Source organism: Hydra vulgaris, chromosome 14 (genome assembly GCF_038396675.1).
Source record: "Hydra vulgaris chromosome 14, alternate assembly HydraT2T_AEP".
NCBI lineage: Eukaryota > Metazoa > Cnidaria > Hydrozoa > Anthoathecata > Hydridae > Hydra > Hydra vulgaris.
In genome coordinates, this window is record NC_088933.1 from 40,144,220 (window position 1) to 40,158,347 (window position 14,128).

Genomic DNA, 14,128 nt, shown 5'->3' on the forward strand with positions numbered 1-14,128 from the left:
AAAATAAGATATATACTTCTGATTAATTTTATGTAAACTTTTGATATTTTAGGAAACTATAAATAAATTAATATAGTTTATGATATAAACAAAAATTTCAGACAAGAATATTTCTTCTCAACAAATGTTATATCAAGTATTTCTAGAAAGAAAAATGAATTATTCAAAACAACGAATTTAAAGATGCTTGCAGTTATAGTCAATAACACATTTCAGTAACTGGCCTCCATAACCAGAATGATCAGGGTTTCTTATGCAGCTAGCCTATTGAGCACTGAAGATTAAATGCAAGGCTTTTGTTGATTGCCCACTAAAAATGCCCAATGCTGTACCCTTTAGAGCAATAAATTCAGGAACATCGTAGAACACTGAATGGGTGTTTGGGGTGATTTAAACTGGGAGTTGAAGATATGAGTTCTTAAAGTCTTTGATATGTTGAACATATGCAGTATTTAATGTCCTTCCAAAACAGGAGCTAACAACACTCTTAAAATGTTGCAATGTTTTTACAAAACCAAGCATATAGTCTGCCTTTTCTCTTTCAACAATTCTTTGCAAAACATCCATATTCTTCAAAAGCTTATGACAATCATTCCCAACAAACTCTCCATCATGATAAGGTTGTAATTTCATTTTGAGAAGTAATGGCCAATTTTTGCCATTAGGTCATATCTTTAGCATTGATTTGTTACAGGTTGATTGTAAGATTATTTACAGGTTGATTGTAAGATTATTTACAATTCCAAGGAGACAATAAAGTTCCATTGGGGGAATAAACTCTTGGTCAAACAATATGTTATGGACAACATTATAAAAATCCTTTGCGCACATTTTTCCATTCCTAATGGATCTGAAGTTTCTTGGAGTTTTCTTTGAGATGATTAGATTTAACATCATACCAACAGCAAGGGTGTTTGCTTGAGTGAGACTGAATGCACAGATTATATTGGCTAACTTCATGTCACATACAATAAAGAAATGCACATCAATTTTCCCAAAAAAACTTAATTTTTTTTTTACCTTTTCATAAGTTTCTGAAACATTTTCAGCAGCAGCAACAAGTAATTGACGTTTGGCACTTGTTTCTTTCCCATGTTCTACAGTCAGTAAGCTTTTGTCATTTGAGGCTGAACTTGTTTTAACGTTTTGACATCCACCATTGGAGATAACACTCAAGCTGAACTTGAGGAAAGATCCTCCACCATTAATACCTAGTTTAATGAGAGACGGTGAAGTGATTGCTCTAACTCTGAGAATTGAGTTATAAAAATCCCCTAAACTCTTGCAGTGAACAACCTTCGCCAAATAATCAGTTTTTGTTGATGGCCTTGTAAGTGAGATTTTGGAAACTTTGAATAAACTTTCAACCTTTAGACCAGCCATTGCAAAATTTTCTCTAAATTTTGTTCCAACAATTTTTAAATTTGTAGTCTTGTTTAATGTTACAGCCAGTTCTTGCATCTTTTTATTGAAAGACCAGAATTGATTTGAACTTGAACTATATCCAAAGTAGTTAGAGAAGTTCTCGATTAGCACTGAGCTCTGGAGGGACCTGGAGTAATAGTTAAAGCTTTACCACTTTCTCTGCTCAACCTAATTGTGCTCAAATTCAAATTAAATGTATTCTGAAATAGATTTTACATTTCATGGAATATTTACATATAGTACAAGTACTAATTTTAAGTAAACACCATAATAAGAAACTAAAACACCAACCTAAAAAACAAAAAACACAAAAAACACACACACACACAAAAAAAAAAAAAAACTAAAACAGTACAATACTTTAACGAAAAACTTTTGGAATAATAATTAAGTAAGAAGTTTGATAATTTAGGACATAATTCAAATATTCTTTTATACATCTATCTAGAATAAAGACTTTTATATACCTAATTAAAATATAGCAAAAAAAGTGAAGTAGATTATAATAATATACAGTAACAACATTGTAAATAATGTATTAATATAAGTATCGGTAATAATAATAGGCAATAATAATAAAAACTCCAGTTATTGGTAATAATAATCAAAATAATAATAATACAAATGATAAAGATAACAATTCTATTAATAATAATAATAATAATAATAATAATAATAATAATAATAATAATAATAATAATAATAATAATAGTAATAATATTAATAGTAATAATAACAACAATAGCAACAATAATAATAATAACAATATTAAAAAATAGCAATATTTATAATAGTGAGAGTTGGAAATAGAATAGTGATATTAATTTGAGAAAAAAGTTAAAAAAGAGCAAGTATTAGTGGTAATAAATTAGCATTGAAATGAAGAAAGTAGTAGAAAAGAATTTTAGAAAAGATCAATTATTAGTAGTTATAGACCAGCATTGAAGTGAATAAGGTTAAGATGGATAGTAGATAGTTTGCAGTAGAGTAGCATAGAAATTAGGAAGAATACTTGTTTAATAAAAAATTAAATACACTGTTTTTGAATTTGGAAAATGTAGGGAGAGATTTTAACTGTGAGGGGACACTATTCCATGTGCATATGCTCTATGGAGCGGATACCTTTTTTCAGCAATTCTAGATTCAGTTGCTACCATCTTCTTTAAGTTTTCAAACTTGGTGGCTTGTGAACAATCATGTGCTATTCCTCTTTTGACTACACTGAGACAGTTTGAGCATAGTTTATTAAAGCTACTTGATAGTTCTATCAAACCTTAATCGGTTGAAAAAGTAAGCTTTTTAGAATCTCCTATTAGTCGGCCATCCTGGCAAACAAAACAATTATAAGAATCAAATCCTCTGGTCTGTGGTCTAATAATCACTTTGTTAAAGTTATGTAGCTTAGGAAGAGGCAAGTTTCTATCTCCTTTGCCATGTTTTTGTACCATTGCTCTGCAGGAATTGCATATGCCCAATGGAACTTTATCATCCTTAAAATCATTGGAACTTCCAGAAAAAAATACCTAGTATTCTTTCCTTGAAGAAATCAGAAATATGCTTGTCACATTTTGAAAAACAAAAGAAGCATACAGATTGCCGACAATCTTGATGAGTTTTTCTTATATATAGCATTTTAGTGGTTAAAAAATTGATCTTTGAAAAATAACTTTAGTACAAGCTTGTGTTGGTAAAAAATCTTTTTAGTTGTTTAGGCTGTTGACTGCTTATATGTAATTACTTTGATGTTGTGGCTTTTCCCGGAAAACAAGAAACATTTGTTTTCACATTTTTAAATAGTAGAAAAAACTTGGTCAAAGCAACAAAGGATTGATGAAGAAAGGAGATACTTCAATACAAAAAAAAAAGCTCAACAAGGTTATATACATTTGATTTATATAAAAAAAACTTGATTCTAACATTAGTTTTGGAATTATTTTATAAATTACCAATTCATTTTGAATTTACAATTCTAAAGTAATTTTTACAGTAAGAAAAAAAGTTTTTATGACAACAAAGCAAACCTGTGGGTTTAACAACTAAAATATAAAGAGGTTTTTATGTGTTTTAAGTTCAGAACAATTAGAAAAAATGTCTCTAACTGTGTTTTCTGCCCCATATTTTATACAAACTTGGACAAAAAAAGCACTTTTTTGCAGACAAAGTACACACAATGTGAAGTCTAACAACCATAGAATCCCATATCAACTAGTCACATGATATTGTTACTAAATTAGTTATTTGATGTAACTTTGAATCTTTAAAAAGCATAAAAACCACAAAAAGCTGCTATATTTTGTCCGTTTTTTCAAAGGCGAGATTCCTACTTTAAGAGCTATATATTTGCACAGATAAAAGATATCTTGCTTCTATTTTTTTTGCCTGAAAGATACATGCCAAGGCTTCATTCTATTAAATTTTGAAACTTCCATAGTCGATAGTAAGGTTAGAAGAAAAACGTAAAGCATTCGTTGTCTCCTTTTAAAGAGGCTTTTAGTGCCATACCCTATAATTTAGGTCCCTGTACACAAACCACAAGTGTTAAAGAGCTGATTTTTTGTCAGGTTATAGCCAACACATATATGTAAAGAGTTTTTGATATTTTTTAGAAACTCCATAAGCCAAAAGTAAAAAAAAAAAACAAAATAGATTTACAATGGGGCTCCAAGTGCGATCAGTAGCGCAAAGTGCTATAAAACTTTAAATGCGTTTTTCGCCTTTGGCTATAGAGATTAGATTTTAATTTTTACATCAGGTGATACCTAAGACCTTGGAAATTAATGCCCCATTGGTCGTTTTTTTGGTCCTCAAAATTGCGGTTGGGACCGTTTTTGGATAGGTGTGTGTTTCCAATACGGAGCAGCTAGTAGTTTGTTTTCGGTGGGTTGAAGATGATTTACAAGCACACGAAGAGTTCATTGGTATGCATCTGTTACCAAATACAACGTCCGAAGAAATTCTGCGTGTTCTCAAAGACATTTTCTTGAGAATGAATTTGAAATCGGAAAATGCACGTGGTCAGTGTTACGATGGAGTTGCTTCTATGTCTGGTCTAATATCTGGAGTAGCAACTGAGATAAAGTTAATGAATAAAAAGTGTTTATTCACGCATTGTTATGACCATGCCTTAAATCTTGCAATTGGAGATGTCATCAAAAATATTCCCAGCCTCAATGAAACCTTTGGAACAGCGTGTGAAATTTGCAAACTTGTTAAAAAGTCACCTAAAAGAAATACCAAACTCGAAGCTATCCGAGAGTTAACATAAAACAATTCAAAATCGATCCATAAATTTTGTCCAACAAGGTAGACAGTGCGAGGGGATGTTCTTGAATTTTTTCTAGAAAACTATCACGAGCTAATGGAACTTTGGAGATGGTCATTGCAGGATTTAAACGATACAGAGATGAAGGCAAGAATTTGGGGAGTAAAGTTTGTAATGTCAACATTTGACTTCATTTTTTGTTGCTATCTTGGTGAATGCCTGCTAAACAAACCAACAATCTGAGTAAGGCACTCCAACGTCAAGATATTTCAGCAGCGGAAGGACAAAATTTAGCATCTCAAGTTGTTAATGTTCTAGAAAAATCCGGATGTAGCAAAATTTACGAGTTGTTTTGGGAACGTTCTATGAAATGGAAAATCCAGCTTGGTGTTGCTGATCCTAAACTTCAAAGAAAAAGAAAAATGCCAGATTATTTACAAAAAACCCTTAACCCACAAAAAACTTATCATTATTACGATTCACCTAAAGAACGTTACCGCCAATTGTATTTTGAATGTTTCGATCTTGTAATTAACTTTATCAAACAGAGATTTGATCAACCTGATTATAAAATTTATGTCAATCTTCAGTAAGTTCTTCTCAAGTCTATAAAAAACGAAAGCTGGGAAAATCATTTGCAATCAGTTTGTCGTTTTTACAACCAAGATATAAACCAATCCTTAGCTAAAACACATATTGCCCTTCTCCCAAGCATTGTAAAATCACTTGAATACGACACCAAAAAATTTACTATCCAAGATCTTATCTTGTTTCTAAAGACTTTGAATCACTCCGAAAAGGCTTTACTTACAGATGTTGTAAAGATTGCAAAGCTGATTCTTGTCATGCCAGCTTCTAATTCTCTTAGTGAAAGGTCTTTCTCCGCTTTGAAAAGAGTTAAAACCTATCTTAGATCAACAATAACAGATTTCCGTCTGAATAATTTGCTGGTTCTTCATACTCACAAAGAAGCAGTTGATAAAACTGATTTAGCCAAAATTGCGAATGAATTTATTAATAAATGTCAAACACGAATAAACCTTTTTGGTCAATATCGTTAATTATGTTGTCAAGATATACAATGTTTGACTCTTTTATCTTTGACTTCTTTTAATATAATTTATAGATATTTAAAAGTATATGGTTTTAGATGGTCATTAAACTTTTTAAATTACTTCTCTGAACTCTGCAATAAGTGTCCCTAAAAACTAATTTTAAAAGGTTTGTTTTAGTTATTATAAGTTATTATTTTCAAATTTGTTCTTGATCATAACTCTTCCCTCCTTTTTTTCAATCGAAGAAACCCCAGCCCCCCCCCCCCCCTCTCCAATATCAAAATTGTGGTTACGGCTCTGATATTTTCAAGTTTGCTTATAAAACATATGTTGCATTTTGCTTCTGGTATTGTGTTATTTGTTTTAGGATTATTTAAATGAAGTATTTTTTTTTTTGATAGTCATGTGCTGAGTTAAGTTTTGTCTTGCAATAGTTACATCTGGATTGGTAAATTGTTTTAGATGCCTCTCGACATGCAGTTCGATATAGTTTTATCTAAAAAATTACCATTTTTTCCATAATGACGCTCCAGTTAACGACGTTGACTTTTTTAATCTTTTTATCTGAAGATAACCATTTACTTTTATGCTTGCGAAGTCTAATTGAATATTTTCGAATGGGTACCAAACTATCAAGATCGGTTGTTATATTTGTTCTTTTTATGTTCAGCATAATTAACCACATTAATTTTAGGTAATAAAAAGCATGGCATCACTTTCATTTCTTCCATAAAACATGATAAACTTAGTTCTTTTTTATTTCGATTCAAAAACTAAACAGTTCTATTTTTTAAAGGTTGGTATTGGAGTTCTACCTGTACCGAATAGTGATCCGAAGTCTAATACTTGAATATTGCTGAGTGAAATACCATCATAGCGATTTATTACTAGATCAAGCAGGTTGGCAATACCAGAAGTTAATGTTAGGCAAGTTGAATATTTAACTCGTTGAATCATGCTGTAGATTTCTAAAATATTAGGAAATCTTGGATTGATAGTTGTTCGAGTGGTACCTGGGCAGTTAAAGTCACCGTACAGAAGCATTTCTGCTGACAAAGTTTGAAGTTTTTCTAGAAGATCAGAGAATTCCAATAAGAAAATGCAAGTCGGAATGATTGGATATGATAAATAAATAGCAACAACATTGTAAAACATATTTGTTAAATTTAGTTTAGCAGATGTACGTTTATAGGCAAGTAGATAATAAGAGTTTAATATTTACCTTGTCTCGGTATATTATTGGAACGCCTCCCACCCCTACCCCACCCTCATGGTCAGATTGGCAGTGTTGAATTGTTTTGTAACCTGGTGGCGCCATATCTTCTTGAACTGCAGCAAGATTGTCTGGCTTTATCCAAGTTTCAGTCAGTACAAAACGATACTGAAGATTGATTTTGTGTTATATCATGTCAGATTTCTTGCGAGTAAGTGCTGCACTTATAGTGCTACAAATTTTTCTGAGTTCACTATCAAACAATCTCTCATTTTCTGTTTTGCCTTTGTTAATAAAAATATTTTTTTTTCATTGTTAATAAAAATATTTTTCTAATTGATATTAAACTTCTACTATTTGGAATTCATCTTAAAATTTTTCTTTGTTTTCTAATTCAACTAAGATGAGCTCTGGTTCCTCTGGTCTTTTGGTATGTTGTGTTAGTTGAATTATTCTTTTTGCATTTTTTATTGAAAAGTCAGGCTTAACTGTTTTTAGTATCGTTTTAATGACTTGTTCATTATTTTCTTCGTTTATTTGTTTGTCCATTTTGGTTTGATCAGCAACTCTACTTATAATAATGTTATTTTCAATTCAATTTTTTAGTAATTAAATTCATTAGTTATTTTAGCCATCATTACCAATACAGTTTCTTTTGGTTTTGTTTGTACAATATTCTCATATGCTTGTGCATATGAGAATATTGTTGTGGGTTTATTTGCTGTTGCTGCTGAACCATTTATTTTTTCAACTTCAAGAGTTTTAATCAGTTTTTGAAGGTCCGAAACACTTAATAATATTTTGTCACACTGTTTGTGCATTTTTTTGGTAACCTCAGGCATTGTTGACCGGCTTGGCTCTTCTAAGCATTCATAGTCAAATTCCATTTATTTTGAATGGGCTACCACTCTGAATACCAGGGGATTACTTTTTATTTCAGCAGGTTGCAAGTAAACGTTATAATTTTTTTTATAGATTCAAATTACGAAATAAAAAAATTATTATTTGAGAAAAAAAAGTTTGTAAAACTTGAGTTTGGCATGCTTTTAATATTTTTTCTTAAATGACCGAAGTTACATGGTGATCAAACTTGGGCAATTTAACGGTTCTTCAATTTTATTTTAATGTATGAATCTATTCTATGAATTTTTGGAGCAAGTGTTCGATTTATTCAAATAAGCACAGACTGTATGAAAGCCAATCTTGAAAAGAATATATATTGAAGAAAAACTACTAAAGAGATTGTAAAAAGAAAGTTAGAAGATGTAAATATAGATAAAGTACAATGAAAAGAATATAACAAAATTATTATCTAGTAATGATTTCGGATAAAATTATTGAAAGAAATGATAAAGAACATTGATTTTAAAAAGCACTAAAATATTGTAATTTTTTATTTGGTATTTAAAACTATTAGCACAATTTAATTTGTTTTTTTTATATCTTTTAATTTTTCACAATATTTTTCAATAAGCATACTTAAAATTGTGAATGAGGTCTTCTTAAATTTCTTTTTTTTTATTCTAATATTAGTAATATAGATGTAGTTATTGTAATTTCATAGTTGTAATGATTTATATTTGGTTAGTAAAGGTTTAAATCGAAGTTGTATATCTTAGATTTAGTTTTCAAAGTTTTCTTTTCCTTTCGAGGTTGCCATTTTGGTTCTTGTCAAAAAACGTATATGAGCGCAGTTTCACCATTCTGAAAAATACTCAGTTTATTTGTCGAAAGTTTTAGTTACGAATGTCTGAGTTGTTTACCGAGTTTTAAGTGCGTTGTTTTAAAGTCTGCCCCTCTAACTTGAAATTCTATACTTTCGTATAATTAATTTATCACAAATTTCTTTGTTTTTCTTTTCCAAATACCCTTGTGAAATGTTTGTTTGCAAAAATTTGATCCTAATGCTTTTCAAAAATAGCTATAAGCAATATCACAATATAGAAAAAGAGACTACAGAGGTGGAAGGCATTTCCTAGCAATAAAACTTAAAAACATAATAAATATAAAATAAATGTCAACAACTGCTGTTTGAAGCAACATTAGTCTCATTTGACAATCTCTCATTTGACGCAATTTTCGAAGAAACACGATCTTTCATTGTTTCACTGATAGAAAATTTGTATGTTTTAAAACATCTGTTGAAAATATAATTAAAAAGTTTGAAATATACAAAAACATTTGTTTTGAAGATTAAAAACATCATTTGAGATTTAAAAAAATTCAATATTTGTCAGGTTTGTGGTCTCGAAAGAACTTAGGCCTAAACCTACCAAATGTAATGCCCAAAAAACCGGACAAAAGGTTCGCGATACGCAATAGTTTGAGACATTCAATTTGTGAAATATAAAGAATGCGTTTAGCAATGAAAAAGTAAGTTGTAAATTGTCTTTAACATCCGAACGTAATAATTGAACAAACATTGAGTATTTAGTATTTAAATACTTATCGCTATTTGGTAAATATTTTGACATAATAACTCAAACCATAAGTAAAAAGCTACTCGGCGATAAAGGAATAAACTCTCGATGAGTTTCACATCGAAAGTCTTGCCAACAAGTTATATTTTAGTTGTAATATTTGTTATAGCGAATTACTTTTTTTAAATCTGGGACTAGTTAAAACAGATGGTGGTGATGTCATAGAACTCAAAATGTTGTCAGCAAACATTAAAAAGTATTTTGGAATCAATTTTGAAAAACTTATTTTTTGCATCGGCAACCGAAGGTGCAAGTGTTTTGCGTAAGTTTAGACGTGTAAGCCCTTCTTACCACGTGCTATTCATGAGTCGTGTTATTCATCTGGTTGTGAGGAATATTTTTAGCAAAATAGCAAGAAACTGAGTTATTTTACCTGATACTGAAATCACGTAAAAAATACGTAATAATGAAATTACTTTAACACATTCATAATCAAAATCGGATTATAATTTTAATGAATTAGATAATGGTGATTTATTTAAGAAAACTATTGAAATATTTTTTAGCCAAATTACAAAAAGGAAATAAAAGAAATTAAAAAAAAACAGTGGGTTTTTAAAGGTGCCAAACCGGTATTTTACAGCGGTATGTGAAACAAAAATTTAAAAAGGAAATTAGTTTAACAAGATATTTTTCATCAAAAGAAAATACAAGGTTTCCTTATTCACCACTAAACCTGACATTAGCATACACAAAAGAACTAATGGTACTGTTATTTTTACAGAAGCATCTACACAGTAAACTGATTGTGAAGATGCATAAATTTTGTGTAATAATCATAAACTTGAATCTAAACTAAGATCAATATCATTTTCCGTAGAATTGAATATAGCAAAGCAAGTATTCTGTCAATATTCAAATAAAAAAATGCCAATTAATGTGAATAATTTAATTTTTTTAAACAACAAGTTTTATATTGATGAAATCACTGGAATATTATCAAGAATTATGGATTTATTATATAATGACCTTCTAACAGTGAATATCGCCGTTAATATTGGTAAATTGACGGCGAGCTAACGACTCTTTTAAACGTCGGGATCTGAGGTGTCAAAATTAAGTACAAAAATGAAAGACAAATCTATAAAAGCTTTGAGTTTCAGTCTCATTTATAAAAGAACAATTAATGATATTAATAAATATTAAATGTTGGAATATTTTTTCCTTTTATTTCTAGATTTTTAACACAAGTTATTCGAATTAAAAAGTTTACATTTGGATCTTTGAATAATTCAAATATTCAAAAACCGCGAACCTTAAACCGAGTAGGTACAATTTGCTGAGCAGATCATTTAAATGGTACAAACGGCAGAGTGAATTTTAAAAACAACTGAATTCTTATAAGTGATTTGTCAAATAATTTGGCAGACCACATGAAAACGGAGCTCTCCAAGTTAAAAGTTAATGATAGAAAGAGTTAGTAGTTTAGAGACTAAAGGCTTGTACACAAATGTTTTTTTGTGCACAAGACTCTACTATTGATGATATATCCTTTTTACCATCAATCTTCATTTAATTATTAAACATTGTACCTAAACTTGCGATAACCCGAGCAACTCTAACATATGACCTGCCGAATTATTTCGCAGATCATATATTAGAATACTGTTTTTAATTTTTTTATTGTAAAGCGTAAACTATCTTACACAAAAGCTTTGAGCACAATACTCAAGTCTTTCTACTATTAACTTTCTGTTTGGAGTGCTACGTATACATCTGACCTGCCGAAATATTTGGCAGATCACTTATAAAAATTCAACTAGTACCATATGAATGACCTGCTCCGCTAATTTGCTTAGCTCTGCTATGCCGGATGTACCTACCCCCTTAAACTTTTATTGGTAAATCGCTAAAATACTCAATTTAAGTTTAAGACTCTTTTTAAGAAATTGCCGTCAGTCGGTTATTAGTTTAAACAATCAAGATATTTCTTTAAATTTTGGTCTGCAAGATCTTACTTTGGATTTTGGACGACCTTTTTAAGTTTGTTTCAATAACAATATGTCTATCAAAATTTTGTATGTTATATAATTTAATATTATATAATTGCAGTGTATTATGGAATTCTAATTTTAGCTTTAATTTCAAGACCATTAAAATCTCAATTTCTTGTGTGCTACTTCTAAGTGATGACTTTGCTCGGTGCTGGTATTATTTTAACTCTTGTAAAGACTATCAAACAATAGAAAAGAAAGACTATCAAACAATAGAAAAGAAAGACTATCAAACAATAGAAAAGAAAGACTATCAAACAATAGAAAAGAAAGACTATCAAACAATAGAAAAGAAAGACTATCAAACAATAGAAAAGAAAGACTATCAAACAATAGAAAAGAAAGACTATCAAACAATAGAAAAGAAAGAATATCAAACAATAGAAAAGAAAGACTATCAAACAATAGAAAAAAAAGACTATCAAACAATAGAATGTTCCTCAAGGAAAGAGCTACAACTACCAGTTTTTTTGTTTTGTTTACTTTTAGATTTTAAGTGGATATAATATTTTTTTTCTTTTTAAATTAGAGTGAAAAAGCATTTTCTTTTTTTATTGGAAGTTTACAGATTTAAACACTGTGTAAAAGTTCCAGCTCATTTGATCTATACTCACGCCCACACACCTTGAAAATCTAGGACTCTAATGCTGAAAAAAAATCCCATCAAAATCCTTTTAACCAATGATCGTGTATGTTATAAGGTTTTCTTAACACCAAAAATTGAAATCATTGTTTGAAATCCAAAAGAGGTACTTTATTTTGGATACTTTGTACAGAAAGTTAAATTTAACCGTTATTTAATAATAGGTATCACCTCATAAAAATGAACCATTTTACAAATTTTTAATCATCAAAGTGATATTTGATCATACTAAATTTTGTATAGTTACTTATATAAAGCATATCTGGAATTTCAATTAATTTTTTTTTGAGCTTAGAGAATTTACTTGTTTATCCCGTTCACGTACTTTTTGTTTTCGTCCATACAAAAAATATTTCATTTCCACGCGCTAAAAATTCCTTTTTCATCATGCTTACGTTTGCCAAAAACCGCGAAGAAAAAACTGCAGAAAATCTGTTTGTTTAATCTGTATGAAAAAAGGAAACATGCAATCGAAAGAACCTTCCCAGTCGGCATATCTAGGATTGTAAATACTCGGAGTATTGATCACGTATAACATTCCGCCGTTGATACCAGAAAAATACGCATTTAGTTTTAAGTTTCGAATTCGAGTTCAATACCATTTATTTATCAAAAATACGTATTATTTAATATTTGATCAAAATGGGATACGATATCGTACCCGATTTTGATTAAATATCAACATATAACGGAAAAACGAAAATCTTTGCTTTAAAGCGCATGCTTAAACTGAAATTGTGAAAGCAAAATTTAAATTAAAAAGTTTTCTCTTGAGAAATTTAGCAAAAAGTTTGTCTGGAATGAAAAGGAACAGTCAGGAATACATGAAAAGTTGTATGAAGAGATATCGTTCTGCTAAAGCGGTATCGCATATCTCCATTACAGTTACAGTACTTTTTTGTACTAAAAAAGTTACTAAAACTTTATCATCAAAATATTTATTACTACTTTTAAATTTATTTAGTTTTATCAAGTCCTAAATTAATATAATTCAAATATATTATAAATCCTATCATTTCATACCTTACTTATTTTATTATGTTGATTGTTATTTTATTAACATTTCTGTTATGCTATTACCTTTTTTTGTACTTTTTTAAAAAATTTAGAAAAATAAATTAAAATTTCGAGCCAACACTGACATTTTATTGTTGCTAAACGTTAAATTTTGTTACAAGGATTGCAGTTCTTCTATCTGTTTTTTGCTCTTTATTCAATAAGTATTTGATTTAAATTAAATATGATTATAATTTGATATTTTATTACGAGATATATGTTTTTATATATGAATCTTTTTAGATTTTTTCTGGTTATTTTTAAATTTTTTGTTCGCGCAATTCAAGTTATATATGTTTATAGTTTGCATATATGTTTATATTATGTTCAAAGTTAAAAAGTTTTTGATAAATATATGTATGTGGTAATATGTGTTATGTAATTGTTTTATAAATGTGTCATTAAAATAGTATAAAATGTATCTATTGTGTATATAAACATTATATGAGGTGTTTATATATGTTATATAAAGTTAAATAAATGTATTGTGTTTTATAGTTATTATATAAAACATGGAAACAACATAATATAAACATATTATGTTGTTTCCATGTTTTCAAAGTGTGTGACTTGGCAAACATGTTGAGCAAGATTTTGCGTAAAGTTGTTATTTATGTTACTAATGTTGTTACATTTGGCTTACCTTTATGTTGGTGTCTATTCTTAAAATTTATAAGTGGTTTTATTATTGAAACTCACTGCTTTTAATCATTCACTAAAAGCCACTCAAGAAAAATTATTTTGTCGTATATACATTTTGTTTATATCTCAATTTGAATTTTTAGAACCATGAAATACCAACATGATTTGTTTTCTAAAAGCTAACATGAAATAACAATATTTAACAACTACTACTCTCTTATCATGACATCTTATCTCTATCAGATATATTGATTTTCTATTCATATATGATATTTTTCTTTGTATTTATCCCTTACATTTTTTCATTTCAGATTTATCATATGATGGATTAATGCAATATAAAATGTATATATGTGTT

At 29.1% G+C, this 14,128-nt stretch overlaps 1 protein-coding gene across 1 annotated transcript; it reads left to right on the plus strand.

Moving 5' to 3' along the window:
- Nucleotides 1–4,902: 4,902 nt before the first annotated feature.
- On the plus strand, nucleotides 4,903–5,748 carry LOC136091115 (uncharacterized). Its single transcript, XM_065818101.1, has 2 exons — nucleotides 4,903–5,214; nucleotides 5,293–5,748. The coding sequence occupies exons 1-2, from the start codon at nucleotides 4,903–4,905 to the stop codon at nucleotides 5,746–5,748; spliced, it is 768 nt and encodes a 255-aa protein (XP_065674173.1).
- The last annotated feature ends 8,380 nt before the right edge of the window (nucleotides 5,749–14,128 follow it).

What these genes read in the sequence shown, in the direction of transcription:
- LOC136091115 (XM_065818101.1), top strand. Translation starts at nt 4,903, where the DNA reads ATGCCTGCTAAACAAACCAACAATCTGAGTAAGGCACTCCAACGTCAA. An exon ending in ATTTTGAATGTTTCGATCTT is followed by an intron (nt 5,215 to 5,292) that starts GTAATTAACTTT and finishes GTTCTTCTCAAG; the next exon opens with TCTATAAAAAACGAAAGCTG.